The 27,507-nt window shown below is 37.5% G+C and overlaps 2 protein-coding genes across 2 annotated transcripts; both read left to right on the forward strand.

The window, feature by feature from the left end:
• Positions 1 to 861: 861 nt before the first annotated feature.
• On the forward strand, positions 862 to 16,405 carry LOC108260515 (uncharacterized). Its single transcript, XM_053677363.1, has 10 exons — positions 862 to 1,079; positions 1,530 to 1,865; positions 2,335 to 2,612; positions 3,621 to 3,756; positions 6,085 to 6,228; positions 11,089 to 11,424; positions 13,304 to 13,597; positions 13,914 to 14,027; positions 14,113 to 14,183; positions 14,325 to 16,405. Exons 1-10 carry the CDS (start codon positions 992 to 994, stop codon positions 14,394 to 14,396), a joined length of 1,869 nt encoding a protein of 622 aa, XP_053533338.1. The 5' UTR covers positions 862 to 991; the 3' UTR covers positions 14,397 to 16,405.
• Positions 16,406 to 21,744: 5,339 nt separating this feature from the next.
• On the forward strand, positions 21,745 to 24,805 carry LOC128629438 (putative C-type lectin domain family 20 member A). Its single transcript, XM_053677586.1, has 4 exons — positions 21,745 to 22,549; positions 22,682 to 23,023; positions 23,742 to 23,833; positions 24,005 to 24,805. Exons 1-4 carry the CDS (start codon positions 22,213 to 22,215, stop codon positions 24,089 to 24,091), a joined length of 858 nt encoding a protein of 285 aa, XP_053533561.1. The 5' UTR covers positions 21,745 to 22,212; the 3' UTR covers positions 24,092 to 24,805.
• The last annotated feature ends 2,702 nt before the right edge of the window (positions 24,806 to 27,507 follow it).

Here is a 27,507-nt window from a genome sequence, read left to right on the forward strand (position 1 = left end):
GAGAGTGGGTTGATGGAGTTCCATTTGCGAGAACATATAGAAGTCGTCGCGTTATGTTTGCGTGTAGGAGTTAGAAGGCTGAACTCAATAAGCTTGTGATCAGAGATAAATAAAAGAGTGCCACAGAGGTGAGAGATGTCTAAGCCAGCAGTGCAATTAATATCTAAAATATGACCCTTAGTGTGGGTAGGGAAGTCTACATGTTGCATAATATTGGTGATGTGAATATTACAGCTCACAGTGCAGGGAAGAGTTAGAGGTAAATTGTCATGGCCCCTGTAGATTTTGGTAAATCACGTGTCATAGCACCTTCGTCTTTTAAAATGACCGCCGCCAAAACCCCACCATCTTCGTCTCCTCGAGCCTCACGTATATTCAATCCCAGCTTTTGCAAAACTTCAGCTCTGCTCAACTTGAGATCTCTTGAGCTTAACAGAGAACATGTCAAAACTATCCACATAAATTTAAAAATGAATTCCTTATATGACGTCGGTGTTGATCTTGCTGTCAGCCAGTCCTGAAGGAGATCTACACAGCAACCGTCCAGACTGCTGCAAGCCAGGCCTCTGATGTCCGAGGTCATCGTTGGTTGGCTTCGTTATGATGGTCATTATTATGAGGGTCTTTTATTAATTACAGAAGAGTTTTAAGCTTTAAATCTCCAGAACCTTTAGGCTACACATGTGGGCCAACCCTCAGCAGCAGTGAGTGAGTCTCAGAGGGCAGAAGCTCCAAGCAGAAGTAGAGCATCAGGATGGCTCTTGATTCACCCACACATGGCATTTAGAAGCTCCGAGATCCCTCGGAGCATGTTAGAGCCTCCAGGGGGCAGCACTGCCTCACTCACTTTCAGTAAGAGCTTTCTCAGCGTCACAGAGGATCTGGAGCCTAATAAAGACTCTTACCCCAGCAGCAGCTCCATGAGTGAACTGGCAAACTGCACTGTGCACAAAACTCTTCAGAGACGCTGACGTTCAGGACGACGGGGAAAATGGTGGAGGAATCCTTTCTATGGCTTCTGAAAATGATAAATATTTTAGCAGAAATCAGGAATCTTCAGGCTTTTCTCCTGCTGTGCAGTAAGTTTTCACCTTTCCTACACAACTGAATAAACTGCAGCTGTAAATATTAAGCTTTACTAAAAAAAAGTTATTCATGACAAAGGTGAAAGTGATTAATTTAAAAAAAACCCCGATTTGTAACATAAGCACTATGAAGAATTGTAATACTTTGTATGTTGAATATAACGGATTTTCCTCCGTCATAAACTGGATGTAAACAATGATACAGCAGTTTTGAGCTGTGAGTTAAATGATTCACTACAAAGTTAATGTTTTATGGGAGTTTGTTTGTCCAGAAGCTGAACACAGGGACTTTACAATTAACATGTTTTTCTTGTTTTTACTGATTTACCATTCTTAAGATTATAAAGACTTAATCTAATCATTTTTCATAAAGTGCATTTATTTTTATTTTTTTTGGCATTTTGGAATTGAAATGATTAATCTGAAGCTGAAGCTGTGCTGCAGGTTTACTGTGTGCAGCTGGAGACGAGACGGTCACACTGCAGGAAGTGGAAGGAACCACTATAACTCTCCATACTGGGATAACTGGAATTCAGAGTGATGCTCGGATTCTGTGGTTTTATGGACCTGAGAAAGCAGAGGAAAAGATATTGTTTAGTCAGGTGTTTAAAGGAGAAACTGTTACAGAAATCAGTGAGAGATTTAAAGAGCGACTGCAGCTGGACAGAATCAGTGGAGCTTTAACCATCAGGAACATCAGCAGAAACCATTCTGGAGTTTATTTATTACAGGTCATCACTGGACGTCTCTCATCTAGGACTTTCAGTGTCAGAGTTTATGGTGAGTAAAAGTGTTTCATGTCTCCTTCCTGTCCATGTTCAGTCTCATAACTTCATCAATACACAAACAGGAGTGTACAGTAGTCAAATTGCATCAGGAACATCATTTACCGATAAATCTACCCTGAACTATTCATATTTGCACCACAGCGCTGTTGAAGTCTGCCCCATTACAGGAACTGACATGTTCCAATGAAATAGAACTATAAATTAATCAACTCCAATAATAAGAAATCACAGAGGAAAACGAGGTGCGGTTTCCCTCCTGTGCTCTGTGGAGAATGGAGAAGAAACCTAGGAGTCATGAGGAATAAACCTCTGGTTATACGGCTGTGGAATTTTCCTGGAACAGGATTTTCTGAGTGGAATTTCTAATAACGAATCAAGAGTTAGGCATACATGTTGTTTAGATCATCAAAACCATTTTGTTTTACATACTAAAGTGTTTAATCTGTGTTTCTGTTTCTTAGCTCCAGTATCGACTCCAGTAATAATAAAAAGAGAAAATCGAAGTGTGGTTTCCACAGAGCCGTGTTCCCCCCTGTGCACTGTGGAGAATGGAGAAGATGTGATGTTATCCTGGTACAGAGAGAACGAGAGAATCTCCATCACCAATAACACAGATCTCAGTGTTCCCCTCAATCTCCCACTTCAAATACAACACCATGATAATAACACCAACACTTATATCTGTGTGTCTGCAAACCCTGTCAGTAATAAATCATCTTCTCTCAACATCACACAACTCTGATATCCCAGTTATATCAGAGTCATTTTAAACCTGTGCACTAATTTAAAATTACTAAATCTACAGTGTTCTTACAGTAACGCAAACACTGCTAGTCTCATAAAATCTCTCAATCATGGCAAACAGCCCTTCTGAACACTTGTCTAATTGATATTCGAAAAGATAAACTCACCTGACGGGTAGATGAACAATCAGAAGAGTCTCACGCTCGAGCAAAGTCTTTAGAATAGTTGGGTGAGTTTGGTCTGTGTTACCCGTGTGGTCTCTCAGAGAGGATAGAGGAAGTCAATTGTAATTGAAATGTTAATTGAAATATATTTCTAAAGAGTATTTCATAGCATAGAGTGAGTGAAGGGGAACCAGTGACAATTCTGAGCACAAATAATAAAGAGTTGCGTTCTGCCTGTAACACAATCCTCCACAACCCGATGATTTGCTTTGAGCTCTGCTTCCACCTTGTGGTTAAAGTCTGTATTGCAGAATCAAAGTGCCGACACACTACCATCCCTCCATCTACCATACCTCACTACCAGTTTTCAGTACTGATGGAGCCGTAAGAGCGCAAGGAGCACGATGACCTGAGAAAAACTGAATAAACATTTCATTTAATATGATTTAATTCTATTTTATAAAATACACACTGATTTATTGTGGTGAGCAAAATGGCATAATTCCAGCATGATGCTGTTTTATCTTTAAAACAGATAATCCCTTTTTATTTATTACAACAAACACGTAAATAGAAATAATGTTTGTCTATATTTCCCGCTTTCAGTCGTCTCTTTAGAAATATAAATGTAAAATAAAGGCCTTAAAATAATCAAGAGCAATGTGTGTACATAACAAACCTGCAAAATTCTATGGTCAAAATTGTTTTTAAAAAAAGAAAAAAAGAGAAGTCACAGAAGAGAGTCAGAGGAGACATAGAGGAGACAAAATAGAGTTGTAGAAGAGTCACAGGGGAGTCACAAAGACACCCCACTCGGGGTTCTTGGGTCTCCTCAGTAGGCGTGGTCCACACAGGCCGATGAGCAGCGCTCCGAGTGGAGCAGTGATGAGGATGGAGAGAACGGCCACGCTCAGCACGTCCATACCAAAACGCTGACACTCCTCATCCTGCTTCACACGCGCCGTGTCCAGAGCCGTCGAGCCAATCGCAGCCTGCCGAGAAAGACAATCAGCCAATCAGCTTGCAGCGTTCACTTTACCTTCATTTCCTGTTCCCTGATTAGTACAAACCACTGACTCAGGACATCTCTATTTACTCTATTTACACACATAAATAACACCATATATATATATATATATATATATATATATATATATATATATATATATATATATATATATATATATATATATATATATATACACACCACCCACTCGGAGCTAAAGTTCCTCCCAGGCTCCGCCCTCCGTTTATACCTGTCTCAAACTCACTTCGGATTAGAAAACATCTACTCATTGATTCTTCTGAGGGAATTTAAGAATCTTTAAAGTGGAGGACTTTGATCGATTTGAGGACCACGGGCTGGAGGAGGTAGGATTGAGGAATCATTGGAGTTTTGGGGCTCGCGCTTTGCGTCGTCTTCCGCGTTCACCTGAAAGTGAAAGTGTGTGTGTGTGTGTGTGTGTGTGTGTGTGTGATTGTGAACAGGTAAGACTAATCAGAAGGTAAGTGACTGTTCACTGGGAAACAGATCATGTTAAGGGTCTACAAATTCCGACAGAAATTCAGAATAGCTTCTGCGGGTCTGTAAGTAGGGGGATGGGGTTTGGCAGGTTTCTCTTTCCTAAAACAGGTTTAAAGGGCGTCTGGTTACGATTTGAGGTGTGTACGGGGAATGCAGTTCTACAGGAACTTTTATATAACACAAGTGATATGTATGTGGCTGAGAAGTGCAAAACAACACAAATATATAAAAACAAAATAACAAATTATAAACACATGAACGAATCCGAAAACCTGTTAACAAGTACATTTTGCGAATGGATTAATTACCGCTGATTTGACGACACATCTGTCAATCAAGATATACCGGAAGTTTAACTTTAAACCATTTTTTTGTCCATAGCGAAATTTTAAAATGTTAGAAAATAAAAGTTTATATTGGCAAGAAATGAGACAATGGAATTTGTTAAGCGCTACTCTGAGGAAGGACATTCATATGCCGTGATTTTGGATATGCTATTAACATACCAGGAAATAAAGATTAGCTTGCGCTCTCTAAAATACACCGAAAGACGCAGGTCTGTTTAGAGGAAAAAATATTCCCCATTAAATGAAGTAAGGAATGTTTTAAGATCAGAGCAGACTCTACACAGCTAACCTGTTCCTGGGAACACTGAACTGTAAAGCCCCCGTCCTGTCCAATCAGAGAGCTACCCAGCTAACAATTTTCACTTCTCAGAAACTATATTTGTAAGGTTTATGTTTGGTTAGCCAGGAAAGTTGTATATTTATTTGTTTGTTTGTTTGTTTGTTTGTTTGTTTGTTTTTAACAGAAATAGAATGTTGTTTTGAGATTTGCAGAACGTTCCCCCAATGTTTTTTTAATATTCCCCTAACATTCTCTTAATGTTCCCTTAATGTTCTCTTAACATTTGCTTAACGTTCTCATAAAGTTCCCATAACATTCTCTTAACATCCCCATAACGTTCCCTTAACATTGTCTTAATGTCCCCATAACGTTCTCTTAACATTCTGTTTTAACGTTCCTATGATGTTCCCCTACGTTCCCCTAACATTCTCTCATCATTCCCACTGTTCCTCTGAGGTTCCCTTAATGTTCCCATAACGTTCCCCTAACATTCTCTCATCATTCCCACTGTTCCTCTGACGTTCCCTTAATGTTCCCATAACGTTCCCCTAACATTCTCTCATCGTTCCCCTGATGTTCCTCTGACGTTCCCTTAATGTTCCTATAATGTTCCCCTAACATTCTCTTAACCTCAATCTTCATCTTTTATTGTAGTGTATATTGTGTAGTGCTGTCAATCTCTAGCAGTCTTATTGAGCAAAGAGGGAAAGAAAACAGTTTATTAATGCTTACACAATTATTTAAATAACATTTTATTTTAGTCTACTTCATACTCAACTTCTACAAAAGACATTGATATGCTGGAGCATACCAAAGGTACTTATGCTCAGTCCAGCCCAGTTTTCAGGGTTCAAATACTGGACATTCCTACAACAATCCATGTATAATAATTACTGAAATGATACAAAACATCACAAACTTACAAATAAAAAATACATTATAGTTAAGACTAAATTGAAAACTAACGCATTACATTTCTGTGGAATTATAAAGTCATTATAAATGATTCATTTACTGAATTTAATCTCTTGCTTTTGCTCCAGGTCATAGCAAATGTAATCTAATCAAAAAGAAATCCTGTACTGACTTCACAGTGCCAAGACGTGAACTGCCCAGCAGTTTGATTGATGTGAGCCAGGAAAGACACTAAGCTAACAGTAATGGAAGGTTGTGTAGAGCAGCTCCAGAAGTGATGCGTTCTTCACTGACACTGATGTTCCAGAACAGCAGAAAAATGGTACTGAATATTTCAGCAGGGATCAGGAGTCTTCAGGCGCGTCTTTTCCTTTTGTCCTGTAAGTATGCACCTTTCCTAAACAACTGTAGGCGACTTCAGATGATGTCTTTTCCACTTTGTTAATAGCATACTTTGAGTCTTTACTTTCTAGTGTTTAAATGAACATTCACCAGCCTGAGTAAGGAAAAAGAATTCATTTTGATGATCCAGTCACTCCATATTGGAAAATGTACTGGAAAATACTACAGTGCAAAAGGGATATCTTAGCAAGTAACAGTATCTTGAATATCGGCAAATTCAACTAATATTTCTCTATTTGATTGATTTTAAACTAATCTGAGTAAGTCTGTTGTGTATATTTTGACCCATTTCAAGTTTGGAATGGTCTTATTCAATTGCTAGATTGCTTGAAATTAGAAAATATGTATAAAAATACAGTGCTGCCCCATCCTGATTTCTTCTGTTTTTGTGTATATACTAACCAGTTTTAGATTTTCAAATGAAATACAACATAAAACAAAGGCAATCTGAGTAAACACACAATCCAGTTTTTATTATTTCTTTTTTTTTACTGACGCAAAAAAAGGTTATCCATCACCTATCACTCATGTGAAAAACTAGTTGCCTCCTTAAACTTAAAATCTGCTTAAAAAACTGCAACCAAACACTTCTGATAACTGGAGATCAGTCTTTCACAGCATTGTGGTGGATTTGTGACCCACTCTTCCTTGCAGAACTGCTTTAGTTCAGCCACATTGGAGGGTTTTCAAGCAAAGCATCCCCACACCATCACACTTCCACCACCATGCTTATTGTCACGGAACGGGACTGGAAGTGGATGCAGATCAAAGTCTTTATTACACACGTAACTCAACAAACAAAGAAAACACGGTCTTCACAGGAAAACGAGAAACTGGAATCATGGCATGAAACGAGAGCAGGCATGAAACTAGCATGCTAACGCATTTGCTATCATATGCAAACATAACTTGCGTTACAAACAATAGTACTGCACGAAGTGCACAGTAACCGAGGGGTTTAAATAGCCAACATAATCAAACCAAAGCATGAGCACCTGGGGCAAATCAAAGACATACTCCAACTTAACCAAATGCTCAAGCAGGAAGCGAGCGAACCAAAACAAAGTCACGTGTCCAGTCCAAGGCTGTGCCGCAGTGCCATCTGCTGGCGATGGCATTTTTTTTTTTTTGTGGAATTCTGTGTTTGGTTTACGCCAGATGAAACGGGACCCCTGTCTTCCAAACAGTTCCACTTTTGACTCATCAGTCCACAGAACATTTCCCCACAAAGTTTGAGGATCATCAAGAGATGTTTTGGTGAAATTCAGACGAGCCTTAATGTTCTGCTGGGTTAGAAGTGGTTTTCACCTCGCCACTCTTCCATGGATGCCATTTTCCCCCAGTGTTTTTCTGATAGCGGAGTCATGAACAGTGACCTTTATTGATGTAAGAGAGACCTGTAGGTCCTTTGATGTTGTCCTTGGCTCTTTTGTGACTTCCTGGATGAGTAGATGCTGTGCTCTTGGAGGAATTTTGGAAGGTCGGACACTTCTGAGAAGATTCACTACTGTGCTGTTTTTCCATTTGGGGATAACGGTTCTCACTGTAGTCCTTTGGAGTCCCAGAGCTGTTGAAATAGCTTTTTAACCCAGACTGATGTATTTCAATCACCTTCTTCCTCATAATTTCTGGAATTTCTTTCAACTTTGGCATAGTGTGTTACTGGGTAAGACCTTTTAACCAACTTCATGCTGCTGAAAAAGTTCTATTTAAGAGTTGATTTGATTGATCAGGGTTTGCAGTAATCAGGCCTGGTTGTGTCTAGTCCAGTTTAATAGATTTGGGGAATTCATAACTGCGGGGGCAAACACATTTTCACACAGGCCCAGTTGGTATTGGATAACTTTTTTGCTTCAATAAATAACATTATCATTTAAAAACTGTATCATGTGTTTATTCGGGTTGCCTTTGTTGTATCTTAGATTTTGTTTTCATTTCTGAAACAATTCAGTACGAGATCTACACAAAACAGAAGTGATCAGGATGGGGGCAAATACTTTCACAGCACTGTACAGTGGGTTTCGTAGTTTTCTGTTTGTTATAATATTTCTACAGGCAATGTTTGCTTCATTATTTCCTTTGTTCATCACCTGCTAACATTTATTTATGTTTTGCAGTGTAAGCAATATACAGTATTTGTAAAAACACGTTTCTCCAGCGTTATTTAAATACACACTCACTGTCAGCTTCATTAGGAGCACCTGTACACCTGAGGCTATAGTGAAACAGGTTTACTGAAACTATGCAATTGATGATTGGATGAAGGCGATCGTTTTTTCAGTGTTCAGCTGTCCATTTTGGGTTAGTCCGTGCCCATCCTAGCCTCAGATCCCTGTTCTTGGCTGACAGAAGTGGAACCCCAATGTGGCCTTCTGCCAGTGTAGCCCATCCGCCTCCAGATTCAACATGTTGTGCTTTCTAGGATGTTTTTCTGCTCAGGATGGTTTTAGTTACTGTAGCATTCCTGTAAGCTGGAATCAGTTTGGCCATTCTAGTCTGACCTTTCTCATTAACCAGGCTTTTCCATCTGCAGAGCTAGTGCTTACTGGATGTTTTTGTTGTCTGTACCATTCCCTGTAATCTCTAGAGACGTTTGTGTCCTTGGAGATCTGCCCCTTGTGAAATACAAACATGGCATAATCAAAGTCATGGAGATCATATTTTGATTCCCCAATTTTGATGTTTAATGTGAACATAACTCTTGACCTGTATCTGCATGACTTTATGCATTGCATTGATGACTGTTTGACTGATTGGAAACTGCATGCAGCTGTGAATGTGCATGCTCAATAGATCTTTTAAAAAAAAAAATCTCAATTTGGAACATGCTTATTCTGCTTGCATAAGTATTCAACTTCTTTAGACTAGTACTTGGTAAAAAATGGGTCTGGAATGTGCATATGCAACACCCCCTTCAGAAACTGGGATTTACGGAACCTTTGCCCCTTCTGTAGAGCCACCCTCAACATTTCGGAAACACTGGGAATTAGCAACGCCCTGGCGATATGTAGAGAATTACAATGTGGAAATCACTCCTCTCATACTCGCGTAGCCCCATAATAACTGCATACATGCTTCTGGGACATGAGAAGTATTAAAGCATAAGAGCATTGTTATAAGTTTATTTAAGAGCATTTTTATAAGTTTATTTATTTATTTGTGTAGACTGGTTAATTAGTCTGTTTTTATGTATTGTTATATTTATTGCTCCAATTAACTATTTGCAGTCTACATTTTAATCCCCTCTCCAAGCAAAATAGTAACTTATGCACTGGTATTAATTGTGGGTAATTATAGGCTGGGTTAGGGTTAGGATGTGAAGTAATTTCACACATTCACAGATTTATTGATAGGCTACAGAATAATATAAATAGGCTAGAGAATTATGCATTTACTATGGCACAATGGCATTTCTGGTATTGTTAGAAGACCTTGAACCGAACAATAAGGCAATAACGTGGTTTTAGACACCACAAAGATTTCCTTGCCATGACAACTGGTAAAGAGCTGATTTAATTTCCAAAAGCCATTCTTTTGGAACTAAGTGCTGAGATGCTCCCAGGTTTTGAGAGACTAGCGTGCACCTGTCCACTTCTTAACAACCCTTTGATGGGTCAGTGATATCCCATACTTAAGCTCCATCATGTCAGCTGTATTGATTGGCATAATTAAACTGACAAGTCGGTACATCAGAGTTTCTTACACACTGAGTGAAGAGGCCAACCTCAAAGCCCAATCTGAAGCTAAGCAATGCCCTGTTTCCTAAATTTAATCAAAGCAATTTAATTGTAAACATGAATACAAACTATCAAAGAGCCGAGGAGACAGTGACTCTCGTGTTCAAAACTAACTATACTAATATATGTTTGTTTGTTTGTTTATTTATTTATTTATTTATTTATTTATTTATTAAAAAGAAAAACCTGAAATATCACATTGAGTATTCAAGTATTCAGACCCAATAACTCAGTACTTAGTTGAAGCACCTTTGGCAAAGTCTTTTTTTTTTTTGGTGTTATGTAACAAGTTTTGCACACTTAGATCTTCTTAGATCTTCTCATGTCAGGTTGGACCATCGGTGGACAGCCATTTTCAGATCTCTAGAGCTGTTCGATTGGGTTCAAGTTTTGGCTCTGGCTGAGCTACTTAAGGGCTTTCACAGAGTTGTTCCTAAGCCATTCTTACGTTGTCTTGGCTGTGTGCTTAGGGTCATTGTCCTGTTCAAAGGGGAACCTTCGTCCCAGTCTGAGGTCCGGGGGCACTGTGAAACAGGTTTTCATTTAGGATATTGCAGTGTTTTGCTGCACTGTGTGTGCGTGTGTGCGTGTGTGCGTGTGTGTGTGCGTGCGTGCGTGCGTGCGCGTGCGTGTGTGTGCGTGCGTGCGTGTGCGCGTGCGTGTGCGCGTGCGTGTGTGCGCGTGTGTGTGCGCGTGTGTGTGCGCGTGTGTGTGCGCGTGTGTGTGTGTGCGCGTGTGTGCGCGTGTGTGTGTGTATTGGTATAATGTATAAGTCTGGCTTGCTTCCTTGTTATTTCAGGACAAACATTAAAAAAACTCATGATGTATATAATTTACTAAATAAGTAAATACTTATTTGCTTTTACTCAGATTTCATAATTATGTAAATAAGTATTATTATTTATAAAGCACATTTACAGAGAACAGTAGTTACCAAAAGTGCTGTAAGTAAATAAGAATATGTGTAATATTTTCACATTTCTGAGTTCAAAACATCATCATCTGAAATCACAAATCTGGAGCACGGTATAGTTTTAATGGACTGTGTGTGATTATGTTTGTGAGTGAAATGATTAATCTGAAGCTGAAGCTGTGGTGCAGGTTTACTGTGTGCAGCTGGAGACGAGACGGTCACACTGCAGGAAGTGGAAGGAACCACTATAACGCTCTATACTGGGATAACTGGAATTCAGAGTGACGCTCAGATTCTGTGGTTTTATGGACCTGAGAAAGCAGAGGAAAAGATAATGCACAGTCAGGTGTTTAAAGGAGAAACTGTTACAGAAATCAGTGAGAGATTTAAAGAGCGACTGCAGCTGGACAGAATCAGTGGAGCTTTAACCATCAGGAACATCAGCAGAAACCATTCTGGAGTTTATTTATTACAGGTCATCACTGGACGCGTCTCATCTAGGACTTTCAGTGTCAGAGTTTATGGTGAGTAAAAGTGTTTCATGTCTCCTTCCTGTCCATGTTCAGTCTCATAACTTCATCAATACACAAAGGCCAAAAAGCTGTAACAAAGTTTTCCATCATCTTCAGGACAGAGGAATGTACTCTTTGTTTCTCAGTAACAATACCTGCTGCATTTTTTCCCATCTTATTAACTTATTAACTTAAAAAAAAGAGAGGCTGGTGAGAGAATGACAGTTTATAGCTGCTATAACGTAGGTGAGTTCCATCATCAATAAAGATTAGTGAGAATGATCCAGAAGCGGTCGTGCAAGCCCAAGCCATGACGCTACTCCACCATGTTTCACAGATGAGCTCGTATGTTTTGGATCATGAGCAAATCCTTTCTTTCTCCACACTTTGGTAGAGGTTCATCTTGGTTCCAGAACTTTTGTGGACCATCTCTGTATTTCTTTGCGAATTCCAATCTGGCTTTCTGATTCTTACTGCTGATGAATGGTTCACGTCTTGTGGTACGGCCTCTATATTTCTGCTCTTGAAGTCTTCTTCGAACGGTGGATTGTGACCTTCACCCTGCCCTGTGGAGGTTATTGATGATGTCACTGACTGTTGTTTTTGGGTTTTTCTTCACTGCTCTCACAATGTTTCTATCAGCTGTTGTTATTTTCCTTGACTGACCTGTTCCATGTCTGTTACTCCCTATATCAGTGATTTCCTTCTTTTTCAGGACATTACAGATTGTTGTTTTGGTTATGCCCAATGCTTCTGCAATGCCTCTGATCATTTTCCCTCTTTCCTCAGTTTCAAAATGGCTGCTTTTCTCCCACAGACAGCTCTCTGCTCTTCAAATTGATCCTTTTTAATAATAAATGCAGTCTGACAGGTGAAACTGAATTCTAAAACCAACAGTAGATGTTCACAGCTATATATTGTTTAAACAATCAATCTAACATATTCATCTTTTGATCTCAAACCCAAATGTCTTCAATCTACAGCAAAAACAAATGAATCGGGCTTGCCGTTCCAATAATTTTCGAGGGGACTGTAGTAATTTTAATATTTCTGAAATGTAAAATATATTTAATATTAAAAATTTATAACAGCTATTATGTACAGGAGTGTCAGTGACGTTATATTGATCACAAAACAAGATTACTTTGACTTTATTATTTCCTGTTATGTAAAACAGCCTGTAAAGTTACTGTTTAATATTCATTTTAATTCAATGACATTGTAAGAAGATAAAAGGACTGGAGATGTTGAATTTGTACAGAGGCAGCATTACAATGTCACTGACCAAATACTAACGGACCTGACTGTAGTTGACTGGACAGTTAGAAAAGACATCAGATAAATCCAAAAAGTCGGCAAAAAATGTTTATTTGAATAAAAATATATCTTAAACATCAAGCACAACACTTTTAGTATTACATCAACAGAAAACAAATTCAGGATGTCCATACAGGCAGCCTGTTCCTTGGCAACAAGGTAACTGATTCCTAATTAGTCAAGACAACTTACATCTTAAATTAATAATAAGCTGATTTTCTGGACAGATCACCAAGACCTGTATTGCTGCTACAGCTGATAAACTCAACTCCCTAAAGTGAAGACTGTCCTCTGTTAATGGGAGCAGAGTATAATAACAGTGTTATAGCAGTTTACACATTTCAATAGGTTTCATTTAATCCTTTACAAACAAATGACAAATGTAACTGTAATTCTATGTAATTTAATTACATTTTTACCCTGTTCTTTTAATGCAATTGTAATTATGTTTGTCTTTAAAAAATTACACTGTGACAACAGGTCTTAAACAATGTCACCTCAAATACTGTTCGTCAAATAAGTTATTGTTACTCGATGTTTCTTTTTTCCCCCCCTCTGTTTCTGTTTCTGTTAGCTCCAGTATCGACTCCAGTAATAATAAAAAGAGAAAGTCGAAGTGTGGTTTCCACAGAGGCGTGTTCCCCCCTGTGCACTGTGGAGAATGGAGAAGATGTGACGTTATCCTGGTACAGAGAGAACGAGAGAATCTCCATCACCAATAACACAGATCTCAGTGTTCCCCTCAATCTCTCACTTCAAATACAACACCATGATAATAACACCAACACTTATATCTGTGTGTCTGCAAACCCTGCCAGTAATAAATCATCTTCTCTCAACATCACACAGCTCTGTGATCATCTCTCAGGTACGTCAGAGAGTCTACACTATCATCACTTTGCTCTAGTAATTAATAGAATAATGAATATTCATGTTGGAGTGAGACAGGCGTGACTGTCAATATCAACATCAGTAGTACACTGAGGAGTCATATTACAGGTTTTGAGCCAAGAAGCTCAAACAGAACAGGTCTTAGTATGTGTTGTATAACGGTCTCAATGATATGATGATATTAACATAATATTGACATTATCATGATGAATTATGCCATGATACACTTTTCTGACAAAAATATATAAAAAAAGAAAATAACTTTATTATATTTATAATTATAATGTTTACAGGACAAACTGATCGTTCCCGTTCACTGCTTCCTGCCGTGATATCTGCTGGAGGTTTTGTGTTATTAATAATATGTGTAACGTTGTGGATTTGTCTGAAAAAGAAAAAGCAGCAAGGTAAGTAATGCATCTTTCTGTTCCTGTGTTTAGTTTTTACATTCGGCAGGTTTCATGAAATTGAATCTGATCTGTGTGTCTTTAGTTTCTGAGAAACCTGAAGTGACTCATGCTGATGTGAATGTTACAGCTCACAGTGCAGAGAGAGTTAAAGAGGTAAACATCGAAATATAACTTCTGAAAATGATGATGATGTGAAATTCAGTAGAGGTTTTAGCATAAAAATCAGGTTTGTTCCACGGGAGTGATAAAGTCTCGCCTGATTCAGATACTGAAATATACTGCTGTGTCTTACAGGAAGAAAAACCCGGAATAACGCAGGTTGAAGCGGAGACTGATCCAGTGGTGTATGCAGATGTGAGGAGATAAGTCAACATCTGTATATCCTTTTTATTATTTTAATGAGTTTTATTTTTTTAATTGAACATACTTCTGTTCACAATTGGTGAGGGGATCCAGATAATTCCATGCATCAATATATCCTCTTTTGATTAGTAATAATATGTAATTATTTAAAAAATATAGTAATAATAATAACTGTAGTAGTAATAATAATAATAATAATAATAATAATAATAATAATAATAATAATAATGAGGACACCTGAAACTGAGACGTGAAGCCAGCCGCGTCTTTTTGAAACCGCTGCTCATGCTGTGTCTCGGGGCGGAGTAACGCACTCAGAGAAACTCACTGTCTGCCGTCTTTGCATGCATGAGCTCAAAGACACCCATGATTGGCTAGTGTTGCTGTGGATGACAGGGGATAGGCCCGGTTGTCTCACACTCCCACCGGCTGCACTCACACTGCACTTTGCGTTCCAGGCCTGAGCACGCTTAACGCCATTATGATGCGGCTTTTTGTTTTGAAGGAAACTATTACAATGGAGTCCATCATAGTAACGCTACTTATCTTATAACATACTTTTTTAGGTTAGATTTTACTTGACAATTGAATGATTATTTTTTTGACTGTTGGTACGTCTTCTTATTGTTTATGATTTGTATGTATAAGATTTTTACGGAGGCAGCTGACGGCGGCATGTTTCGAGTTTCGTGCTCAGCCACGGTTAGTGATGACACTAGATGCGTATCATGCCTGAGTCCAATTGAGCCATGCCTGAGCCCACCTCTACAAGCACGGTATGGAGCAATCACACTAGTCAAATGAACTGGCTTTTGGGGGTCAAACGGGTGCGGCATCGTCAGCTTTCAAACACAGAACATACTGTTTTATGGATGCTAACTCACACCCACTACATCACACACTAACTAAACACAAACACCTCCAGCAACAGACTGAAACGTCTGCATTGTACTAAGGAGTAGGGTTGCACGATATACCGGTACTACGATAGTATCGCAATACTAAAGCTTCAAAATACTGCTGATGATACTGTACTTTTTAAACAGTAGTTTTGTCAATACAGTAGTACCGTAAGTAATGTATGTGCAGCAGTTAATAGTATTTTTGCTAAAATGATACATCTCACTGCTTTTGCAGAATACACAAGTTAGTAATGCTTCATGTAACCTAAATCTTTAATGATTTTCTGTTTGCTAATAAGCGAGCTAACATCACGCTAACCGCTGTGTGAAAATACTATATTAGCTGAACCGAGCTAATGCTATGCTAAACGTTTTGTGTAAATACTAAAATTAGCTGTGTTTGCTAGTAAGCAAGCTAATGTTCCCAATTTATTTAATTTTTTTTTTTTGGAGTTAATTTCCAAATTTAGTTATTTATTCCTGATTTTGTGTTCATTCTTGGTTCTCTGAGGACAATTCCCACTTGATTTCATTGTTCAAGGGAACAGTAGATGAAATAAGTTGCACATTGAATTAATCGCCAATCGTAAGCTTGTTCTCGAGTTTTTCCAGCAGCCAGTTATTCATTCTCATTAATAACGTATTCGGAGGAAAATTCAGTTTACCTGTATTCATTTATATTTATGTATTTCTGTAAATTTGGTTCATTTTAAAGATTTGAATTATGACTTAACACAATATTGTGTGGTATCACGATACTTCAGCTGGTATAGTATTGTTTATGGTATTGTGAGAACCCTACTAAGGAGTGTCTTGTTTACCAGAATTGAGACTCTAGAGTATTCTTACCTACAGCAATCCTGACCACCCCATTGTCCAGACAGAACCAGGACTAGAACCTTGTTGGTGGTGGGGGTGTTATTATTGTTGTTTTTGATGATGTTAATGATGATGTTGGTGATGCTGTAATTGTTGTTGTTGTTGTTGTTGTTGTTGTTGTTGTTATTATTATTATTATTATTATTATTATTATTATTAATTGATTGAAACCTTTTAATATTTCTTGAATATTTGAACATTTTGTTTAAATAAACATCATATTTAAATATATTTTTCGAAATGAGAAAATATTATTACAAGACAAGAGCACGGCTAATAATCTCTCTCTCTCTCTTAATAATTAATTAAAATGATGCTGATATTTTTCACTGTTCATTAATTTTCCCCAACACAGCTTGCTAAGTATTATATCCACAGTTATGTTAGCCTACATGTTTATTAATTCATTGACCTTTCATTTTCCCACCTTTATACTTAAGAAAGCATATTGTTTGTAGGAGATATGAGATAAGTGTAACGTTATTCTATATTATAGAGGTATTTATATTTACATTATATTTACACTATGGCCACCTGAAAGTGAATTTTTTTTTTATTAATTATTTATTTCATTATTTTATTAGCATACTTGTGGAGATCAACGTGTAATACATGACAGTGAAATATGACTTGGAATAATATTGAAAACAGGTTAAGATAAACGTTAAAGCGTGTCCCCTGAAAGCACAGGTTGCCCCTGTCCGCCCCTCGGGTTTTCTCCAATACACAACCTACGCTCAGGTCAGTCACTAAACTCAGACTTGTGAGATGCGGCAATTTAATCTTCCAGAGCAGCAATTTCCACAATAAGAAGGAGAAAATATTACAGGTCATGGAATATTACAGGTCATACATGGTGTTGCTACATTTCTATTTTGATAAAAGTTCAATAATTTGGTGCAATCATAAATGTTTGATTTTTAACGTTTTATAAGTGAACTAAGTCCATGGTTCTGTTGAAAATTTATAGAAATTGTTCCATAACTGATAACAAAATAAATAATATTTCTAAAAAATGTTTAATTTGTTTCTCTTTGCTCCAGTCAAACTGCTGAGTTACAGAACAAACGTTATATACCGTATATACAGTGGATCTGACACCTGTATGTTTTCTGTGGGAGTTGGTAGTTTTGTGGTGAAAGTTTTGCCTCTTGTTTGGGCAGATGCTGTTTCAAACCCAGCTACAGGTTTTTGTGATGTTCAAAAGGAAACCCAGATGACCTTGTTTTACATCTGTGCAGTTTCCTTTAGGTCAGGGTTCCATTTGTGAAGGTCAAAAGGTCTATAAAACAGGTTTCTTGTTGAGATCCTGTAGCTCATGTGGATGAACATCGCCTCTGGGTTGAGAGGTTGCTGGTAAAAATAGACATTTTACCTGCAGTAAACATCTCCAACATCTCAGCATTGGAGTGTGATAGGAACACAAAACCTGCACTGCTGTGTAAAGCCCGTATACTTTTTTGTTTGTTTACGCGTACGTTAGCGTATACGCACAGTGGTACGCATAGATTTCAAAGTAGATTTAAATAGATTTCAAATTTGCTTGTATTCTCTCATTTGTAAGTCGCTTTGGGTAAAAGCGTCTGCTAAATGAATAAATGTAAATGTAAAGTAAACTCCATTTGACATGTACGCGTACACACGCTGTCGACGCATGCGCATTACGACAACATGCACTACCGCTCCTGGCCTACAAGAGTCAGTACAGAGCAGTAAAGCAGGTGTTCTGGAGTGAAGGACGACAAAGAAGAAGAATCACAACAACACGAAGAAATCTGGACGAGAAAGACACGCTGCTTCTTTTGTAGTTACTAGAGGAAGAAAAAAATAAAAAAGAGAGAAACAGAAGGGCTGCGCGACCACTCAACCAGAAAAGAGCTTACACTCGTTTCTGTTACATATTGAAATTTTACCTTTATTTTATTGTAACATTTTTGACTCCAAATAAAAATACTCAAATAAAAAATTTAAGAAATTACAGTTTTCACATTAAACTGTTGTGTCTTTACTGTTAAGACTGGAACACAACCATTTTTAATTATTTAATAAATATCAGGATTTATGCACTGAATAAATTCACTTTTTGCTCGAGTAAAATGTATTAAATTTATATAATTGTTTTGATACAGAAATAATTTAGCTTTAGGACAAAAGTAAAGTTCTTTTCAGAGGCCAGGTCTCCTTGTCTTGGAGCGGTGATTTACATCCAAGTGACAATTTGCATGAATTTGTTTTTACCTCAGAAGCTTCAAGTTCCAGATAAACACAATGCAAATGAAAGTTCAGAGGAAAGGAACTTCAAGACATGACTAAGCATTCTCCTTTCCAATGGTGAAATCATTTAGATGACGGAATGTTTTAAAAGAATGAATTGGTTAAATCATGTAATTTTATTATAAATATATTTATTTATATTCTTAGTTATAACCTACTGTTAGATTTTAACCTTATCTAACTTTGTTGCTTATTTAGTGATATGATTTTTGCCCTGTATTTGATCATTTCTGTGACATCTTTAGTGCAATACAAAAGCTGCACAGTTTGGACAGCACGTCTTTCATGATGGACTCCATGTGGGTTAAGTGGAAATTCTGAATTGTCTCTGCACCTTTATGTCATCACGAAACCCAATGCAAATGAAACTTTCACAAGGGGAAAGGATCATTTACTGAGCTATAGGAAGAGAAATTTCATTTAAACTCAAACATTTCAACTTTGTGTGTGTGTGGGGGTGGGGGGGGGGGGGGGGGGGGGGCAAACTTATATGTTGTTCCAGTGAACAGGCTGCCATCATCCCATACTTTAAACATCCCACAGCACAACATTAAATCCATCATTAAAAATGAGAGGAATACGGCTTAACCTTGACTATGAAAAGAGAGGGGATTAGTCAGAGAAACAAGCAAGAGGTCAAGAGTAAGTCTGAAGGAGCTGGAGAGATCCAGATCTCTGATGGGAGCAGCTGTTCCCGTATATTCCCAACTACAGCTTGGAAATGCCATAAAACGCCTTCAGTTCCAGGTTGTAACACTAGAAGTTGTGATAAAGGAACTCCAAAAGAAATCTAATGTTCATTTAAGTAATTGGAAAAGCAGGATCAGGTCACACAGATCTGAAACTAAGTATCAAACATCAGCATAAAACATGCTATTCTTATTGTCAAAGTCACGATCAGTTTATAATCCTTATTACTACAGTGCAGTCAGTGTGTCTGTACCTTCTGTGTAGATCTGCTCTCAACTTGAGGCCTGTTTCTCTGCTGAGATCAGAGGTTGAATAAGGGGAAGGGCAATCAGTGAGTATTTCCATGTTGTAGTTTTTTAAATATCAGACTCGTACCCTAAGGAAATCAGGTTTCCACAATGTAAATTCCTGACGTTCTGTTATCGTTGATGAGGCTCAAGAAAGGTTTGCATAAGAAATCTGAAATGTCAAGATTTTCCTACCCAGATACGATTTACAGAACATCACTTGCAGCAAAGATCAGAAACGTACAGAGCTACTGAAGAAGCAACAGCCTTCAAATCTTCCCTTCACAGGTATGAAGTGTTTCACTTGTTTTTACGTGCATGGGGAAAAGCATATCCTGTAAGATATTGATGATAAAACACTGCACAGTCTCTGAAGTGATCAGGAGTCCTGTATGAACATTTCTCTACATTAAAAATGAGTCGTATGCAGACGCCGTGATTTACGGTAAAAATGTGAGACTCGGTTGGACGATTATTGTGTTGTCTATTTGATACTTTATATTATTTATACTTTATAAATATTCCTTATATTCTATTTCAGTCCTAAAGTTATGTCTCTGGCAGATTAAGATACACTGAGATTATGGCGATATTAGCATAAAAATATTTCTATTATTTAAACGATTATTATTGTGGGATTTTTCCTTTTAAGGTCTTAGACTTCATGAATGAATTGTTGCTTCTCTTCTTGTTTGCACATTAATCATGATGAGATGATCTTGTAATGTTGCCCCTGTCAGTACTTTTAAATGGGCACAAACCTTCTGTGACTCCCACAGCTACTTGTCCATCGTGAAGATAACTCTTTTTCTTTTGTGTCTCACTGGAAAGTGGATTTTATTTATTTATCCACTCACTGCAAAAAAATCTAAACAAGTGTAAATATCTTGAACAAAGGAAAAGTTCTCATATTATGAGATTATTATTTAACAACTTTTAAGCGTATTTCCAGACACTTTACATTCCAGCTTAAAATCGCCTTCATTGTATTGGCTGATAATTTAGCTTCTTTTAAAAAATACATACAATATATCTGTATATATGTATTTATACTGTATATATGTATATATATATATGTGTATATATGTATATATATATATATATATATATATATATATATATATATATATATATATATATATATATATATATATGTGTGTGTGTGTGTGTGTGTGTGTGTGTGTGTGAGAGAGAGTGTGAAAAATCAACGACAACGACCTTACTTACAACAGACACTAGACCGAGCGCTATACAGATGTGAGTTAAATACTAGTGCTGCATTGTGCATAAACCTGCTCCAGGTGTTTGTGATCATGTGACTTGGTGAGTGACGTGAACATGAGCAGTGCTGATGGATGCTGTAGTCCCGCAAGCTTATCGGCTCTAACCTGACACCTGATCATGATCATGATGGAAAGCTTGATTAGAGAATCATTTACAAAGTTGCACAAATAAATCACTTTGTATTTGATACTTACAGACTTTTATTTTGTCCTTCAGACTGTGATTTTTTTTTCTGACTCCTCAGCTGTCCGTCCATCATGAAGCTGAATCTGTTTCTCCTGTTTCTCACTGGTGAGAGCATTTTTATAAACCACTCATTAATATTACACACATTAATATTGCACTTACCTCTAACCCTATTTATATCTGATTTTAATAAACTGTAAATAAACAATAACTTTATATTACTCTGCCTTTATCATTTGCTGTCTTTTTATTTTTCAATTTCTAACTTTCTCTATTTTACTGACTTTAACAAGTTTAGTAATTTATTTATTTTACTCATAAAGTTTTATTTATTTTTTTTACTCTTACAAAACTGTCACAAACTACTATAATTCTTTGATTTATTTATATTTGTTTTAGCTAAACTGTTCACGTCTGGGATACCGGTAGTTTCAGCACTTACTGAAATCATTTCAAATATTTATAATAAATTTCATGAGAAATTATAGAATTATAAAAAAATTTTACTCATGAATTATTATTATTTTTTTTACTCTTACAAATCTGTCAAACTACTATAATTCTTTGATTTATTTACATTTGTTTTAGCTAAAATGTTCATGTATGGTCTACTGGTAGTTTCAGCACTTACTGAAATCATTTCAAAAAATTATCACTAATTTCATAAGAAATTACAAAATTATATAAAAAATAAATAAATATAGCTTCGAAATTAAAGTCATAACATTTAATTGATAAACTTTGTAAAATAAATAATAAAAGTGATTTGGTGAAGAGGCTGGTAGATGAGATGAAGCCCACCAGAGGCAGTTCCTCCCTGGACCACGAGAGGGCACCGACACTGTGTCGAACTCCTTCTTCTGTTGTTTCCCCATTTCCTGTTATGATCAGTCACACCGGTGTTATATTTCTTATTAGAGTCCTTATTTAAGTTCCCTGTGTTCCCTCTTTTTTTGTCGGTGCATTAAGTTTGAGTTTGAGTTTGTGTTTGTGTTTTTGTGATTAGTGAGATTTTGGTTATTGTTTGCCCCGTGTTTAGTTTTAGGGTTTTCGCACAATAAGATTTTCATTTACATTTATTCAGTTCTCTGCATGCAGATTTATTTTATATGCCGTGTGCACTGAACTGAACTGAACTGCAGGATGGAATTGTTAATTATACATTGCTAATTCTTTAATTTAGCCATTAGGATTGTCTATATTCAGATATTCACCAGTTAAAGTTCACTGTGTGTTTCATAAAATATAATATCACCAGCAGGTCTGGTCCCAGTCACTGTATCCGTCCTGAGAACCGTCCCTCACAATTATAACCTGATGATGACACCGGTGACCTGGCCTGTTGCACAGAATTACTGCAGGGTGATGTACACTGACCTGGCAACCATCCTAAGTGATACTGATTGGCTACGATTTGAGAAAGAAGCAGCAAGTAAAGGTCTGACAACATCTGCCTGGGTCGGATTGTACAAAGACATCAATAGCTGGCGCTGGTCCTTAAACGATCTCCCACTGACAAGTGTCACTTATACCAATTGGGGCACTGGACAGCCTGATAATGCTGGTGGAAAAGAAGCATGTGGTCTAATAGGTTACCTTAATTCATGGTGGGATGAACAATGTACACTACTAAACTCCTTCATATGCTACAATGGTGAGTCAATATCCTGATGTTAATTTGCCTAGTCTTGGTTTGATGGCTGGTTTTTCACATTTTGGGTTGTATCTTGGTATCATATTGTCTGTGAGACAGAGACGTGACTTTTGTTTATTTATTTTTTCACAGCTAATTTCAGTGGTGCTGCCAGGTTCATCGGCATCAGTAGTCCTCTGCTGACCTGGACTCAAGCTCAAACTTACTGCCGAACACATCACACAGACTTGGCCAGCTCTCTGAACAGCTCAGACGACGACATGTTACTGCAGGTGAAGAATATCCAGGGTGATTCCTGGATTGGGCTTTACAAAGACACTTGGAAGTGGTCAGACGGGACCAACGCTTCAAACATCCCATGGGCTCCTGGACAACCTGATAATGCTGGGGGTTACGAGGACTGTGCAGTGGTTAATAACGGACTGTTCTACGATGAACAATGCACCAACCTGCACTCTTTCTTCTGTAACACCAGTGAGTCTTCTGTTTTCTCTTATTCTAATATCACATCAAAAATGTATTAAGTTTTGTCTTTGTCATTTTCTGTATTTTCTTTGGAAAAAAAAATCAGATTTTTGAAAATCTTTAGATGCCAAAAGAAGGAAGTGAAAATAAAATGCTATGATATAATAATAATAATAATAATAATAATAACAAATGCTCCTTTTTATGCTTATAAACACCTTCATCTACAATTTGTTGGTGTTCAGTGGCTTCTGGGTAAACTGTCTCTCAGAAATGTACCGCTATATCGAGCAAACTTCCCTTGAGATAATAAAGTAAAGGGATGGTTGATGAGAGCTCATTAAAATATTTGAATGCAGCAGAAAGTAGCTCACAGTTCACGAGCAAATGACGGCACAAGAAGACGAAAGGAGATGAAGTTCAAATTAAACACAATTTGTTCTCATTTGGTGCAAAGTCATTTAGAAATATGATTGTGAAATTTTACTGTATAAAAATATAAATATACCATAAACAAAATGATAACGTAATCAAATCTAACACATAAAGGAGTGTCTGTGCAATTAATGTTCATTTAAGATTGAACTCGTTAAGCCATATATCATAATATTCATTCAGACGGTGCAGTGTCCTGAAGAGGGAAAACTTTACATTATGGAGAAATTAAAGCGTGTGTGTGTGTGTGTGTGTGTGTGTGTGTGTGTGTGTGTGTGTGTGTGTTACACAGTTTACCCAGCGAGGGGTCAGATAATGAGACTGCAGGTGAAGTCTGATGGGAGTGTGTTTGATCCTGCTGTGCAGTCGTCCATTTTAGATCAGGTGAGTCACATGATGTCTGTGAAATTTGGAGAAACCCATATTAGCATTTCTTACTCTCAAATTTCTTTTATTCTCAAGAATTTTGCTCCTTTTATTATTTCTTGTCTTCTCGGTGACACGTATTCCTTTTCTTTTTGGCTTGAGTAATTAAATCCTGATTCTGATCCTCAGATCAGACAGAAACTGGAGGAAAAAGGCATGTTGGAGAACACCACAGTGACCTGGAAGGTGCAGCCAGATGGAAACATCTTCCACTAGAAAAAGGATGATCTGTAACGTCTAAACGCTCACCTTCAAGTCGAGCAGATTCCAAACTGACTGAAATGTTATTTAACCTACAACATTTAAGCTTTAATCAGTAGGCAGTGTCAGAGGACAAGATTAGCCAGAAGTAGAGGAATAAACGTATTTAATTGCTCTGATTGGAACACGCCCACTTTGACTTTGCAACCGAAATTTTAAAGTCAGATTTCACTGCAACTTTTTAATATTGAACATGTTCAGCTTTTGCTGCAAGAGGCCACTGAACACAGTGATGAGGAGAAAGTCAGAGAGGGTATGTTCAATACTGGGTTTAATGCATCAGTGTGTTGTAGTAAAGAATAATTCTTATATAGAATATAGTGAATGTAACAGAAGCTGTAAATACACTGTGTGTACTCTGAACAGTCATATATAATGCACTTGCCACTATTACTGTCATTTATTTCTTCCACATCTACAGTTATAAATATATACTCATTTCTTGTATTGTTTCTATTTTCTGTATCTAAAGGCATTAATAATATACATTAATATCATCAATAAACAATTTTAAATATAAACCTCTTGTAACTATTTCGTAGTCAGAATTCAGAAAGGTGTTCTATAAAATGTAATTCTACAGATAGTATGAACTGCAATACTTACATTGACCAGAAGTCGGCAGTAGAACAATCAGTAACACAAACAAAACTGGAGGTGCTACAGATCCAAACACCAGATTTATTTCATTAGTAAAAATATACTTTCATGTAGACACATGCACTGAAAATCCTATTAGAACAATCATCATGACCACCATGACAGGTAAAGATCCTCCTACTTGTTCATCTGAGCAGGTGATGAGGTTTGCATGTGACTGCTTCCAGTCTGCCTTGCTTTTATAACTTCTAGAAAAAGAGCCACTGAGTTTGTGGAGTCTAATTTTCATCGGCTGTGACGTGCAACTGCTGAAAGTTCAGAATGTTAATTTGTTGTATTTTGGATCTCTCTGATTTTAAATAGTAACTGGGTTGGTTAGTTGGTGTGAATCGCTCAATCACCTGCTTCATGCCAACATCTGAAGGCAGCACTAGCTGAGTAACAGAAGTGTTGACTCCAAATCCCAGCACAGGCTCTCTGACTGCTGGACATAAGGAAATGTGGACAGTTTTGCACTGACATTAGGATTTAATGTAGTATTTAATTTGCAGGTTTGATTTACCCTCAACTGTGTAATAAGACACTCTTTCTGGGTCAGCCACTTCTGGGAAGGTTCACTACTGTGCTGAATTGTTCCGGTTGGAGATAACGGCTCTCACTGTGGTTCTTTGGAGTCCCAGAGCCTTTGAAATAGCTTTGTAACCCTTCTCAGGGTGGATTTTGCTGTTAAACGTCAATATTACTAGAATATGGTGATACTTGTCCCATAATGAGGGTTAGGATGAATGCAATTGCAGTTAAGAGCTTTAATAAAGATTATAATATCCAGAGCACATGGCAAAAGACATAAATAAAGACCTGCAGCGATCCGGCAATCAGACAAACAGGCTAGAGCAGGTAAGGCAGAAATCAACCCCCAATGCAAAGCAGACTCAAACCCAGAATAAGCAAAACAATGGCAGGGCTTGGTAAAATATAGAAGATGTGACTGAGCAGTCTCTTAAGTAGTGTTTTGTGATTGTCAGTGTGATCGGGAACAGGTGTGTGTGATTAGTCCTCAGGAGAAGGTGCCTTGTCTGTGTTCCATTGGGAGTTGTAGTCATCGGCCATGTTTGTAGTTCGTGGTGCATTATGGGAAATTGAGCTGCTAGTTTGCTTTGACATGACAATACCATTAATCTGTGAAACTGCTAGTTATTTATAATCCTGTAGAATTTAATATTGGTGCATCCAGAGTGTGAACTTGGACCCCTCTAAAACAGCCCACAAGTAAACTGTATGCAAAGAACCTCTAGAGATGGTCTGTATGGTATGTTTGGGTTCATTTTGTCATCCAAGACAGGAAGAATAGATGTTTTTAATAAATTTTACTAGCAAACATGCTCCTCTGAGGTTGCGTTTAGCTGTAAGACAAGCCCTCACATTTGCTTCTACAAAGAACTTCATATTTAACCTGGAGAAAAAGTCACCAGTCTACACAGCACAATCCAGGAAATGTTTATCATTATGAACTTGTGGCTCCACAAAGCCAGAGCTACGCACATTCAATCCTAATCCTACTTTTGTAGATCTGCATCTGGGACGAGGCCTGTTGCTGATATTTTATTGCATGATATGCACCGTAAAGCTACGCTGGTGAATATACAGCATGAATATGGCCAAGTTAAAGACGTCTGTACTTTTTACAATCCAATCGTGTAATTCAGCCTGGTGTTCCAGTACTGTATGAGCCTGCTGTGTCATCACTGGAGGACTCGAGGAGGCATGTTTACAACAGCTGTGTCATTGCTTACATGATTTATTTTGGCTGGAGTGTTCCTTTAAGGTTCTTGTAGAAGTGCTTGGTGTAACTAGATGCTGTGCAGTATTTTGGTGTATAAGACTAAGCTGATCCAGCTGAAAGGTTATATGGTGGAGTTTTCTTTTAAATAGCTCAAATTCATGTTTCCTGTCTTGGCAGCAATCTGTGCTTGATATGTGTAAATTTTACACACTGATGAGCAAACGTGGCACGATGACGGCTGAAAAAACCAAAGCAAATAAGAAATCTCCTCAAACTTCAGGCAGCTAACATTATTTACAGCAAAATGCTTTCTTTTAAATGAGTATAATATAATCACCGCTCCACAAAACACTTTCTGTTTCTGTACAGTTTACAAGAATTTAAAAAATAAAAATAGAAATGAATAAGAAATAATTACAAATAAGAAATAAGACAAGAAATATGAAATATATGTACAGGAATGTGCAAAAAGGGGTACAGAATGTGCAGAATGTTACGTGTAGTATCAGTACAAAGCGCAGTGTATCAGTGGATTGCAGTGTGACTGGAGAGTCTTTATGGAGTCCTAAAGGATCTGTATGGTGGACATTTCCGTGTTGAGGAGTCTGATGGCCTGAAGGAAGAAGCTCCTCCTGATCCTCTCAGCCATTCATGTCTTCAAAACTGTACAATTAATTAATAAAATAATTAAGAATAATGAATAATTAATAAAATACCTCTGTGTATGTACAAAATGAAAGAATTGATGAACTTTGGTGTTAGAAAATGATTATTTGGGTCATATCAATCCTCCACAACCCGTTCATGATTTGCTTTGTGATTCGCTTCCACCTTGTGGTCAAAGTCTGTAGTGCACACAACGCATGAACATGTTGCTGATGAAACCAGCTGCAGAATATTAACTTTAATCATGAAATATTAACAAGAGTGAGTTTGATAACTGATCTGAGTGTGTTTCCTGCTGTGGGTCTCAAAGTGTGCAGGTCCC

Source organism: Ictalurus punctatus, chromosome 29 (assembly GCF_001660625.3).
Source record: "Ictalurus punctatus breed USDA103 chromosome 29, Coco_2.0, whole genome shotgun sequence".
In the NCBI taxonomy this organism is placed as follows: Eukaryota; Metazoa; Chordata; class Actinopteri; order Siluriformes; family Ictaluridae; genus Ictalurus; species Ictalurus punctatus.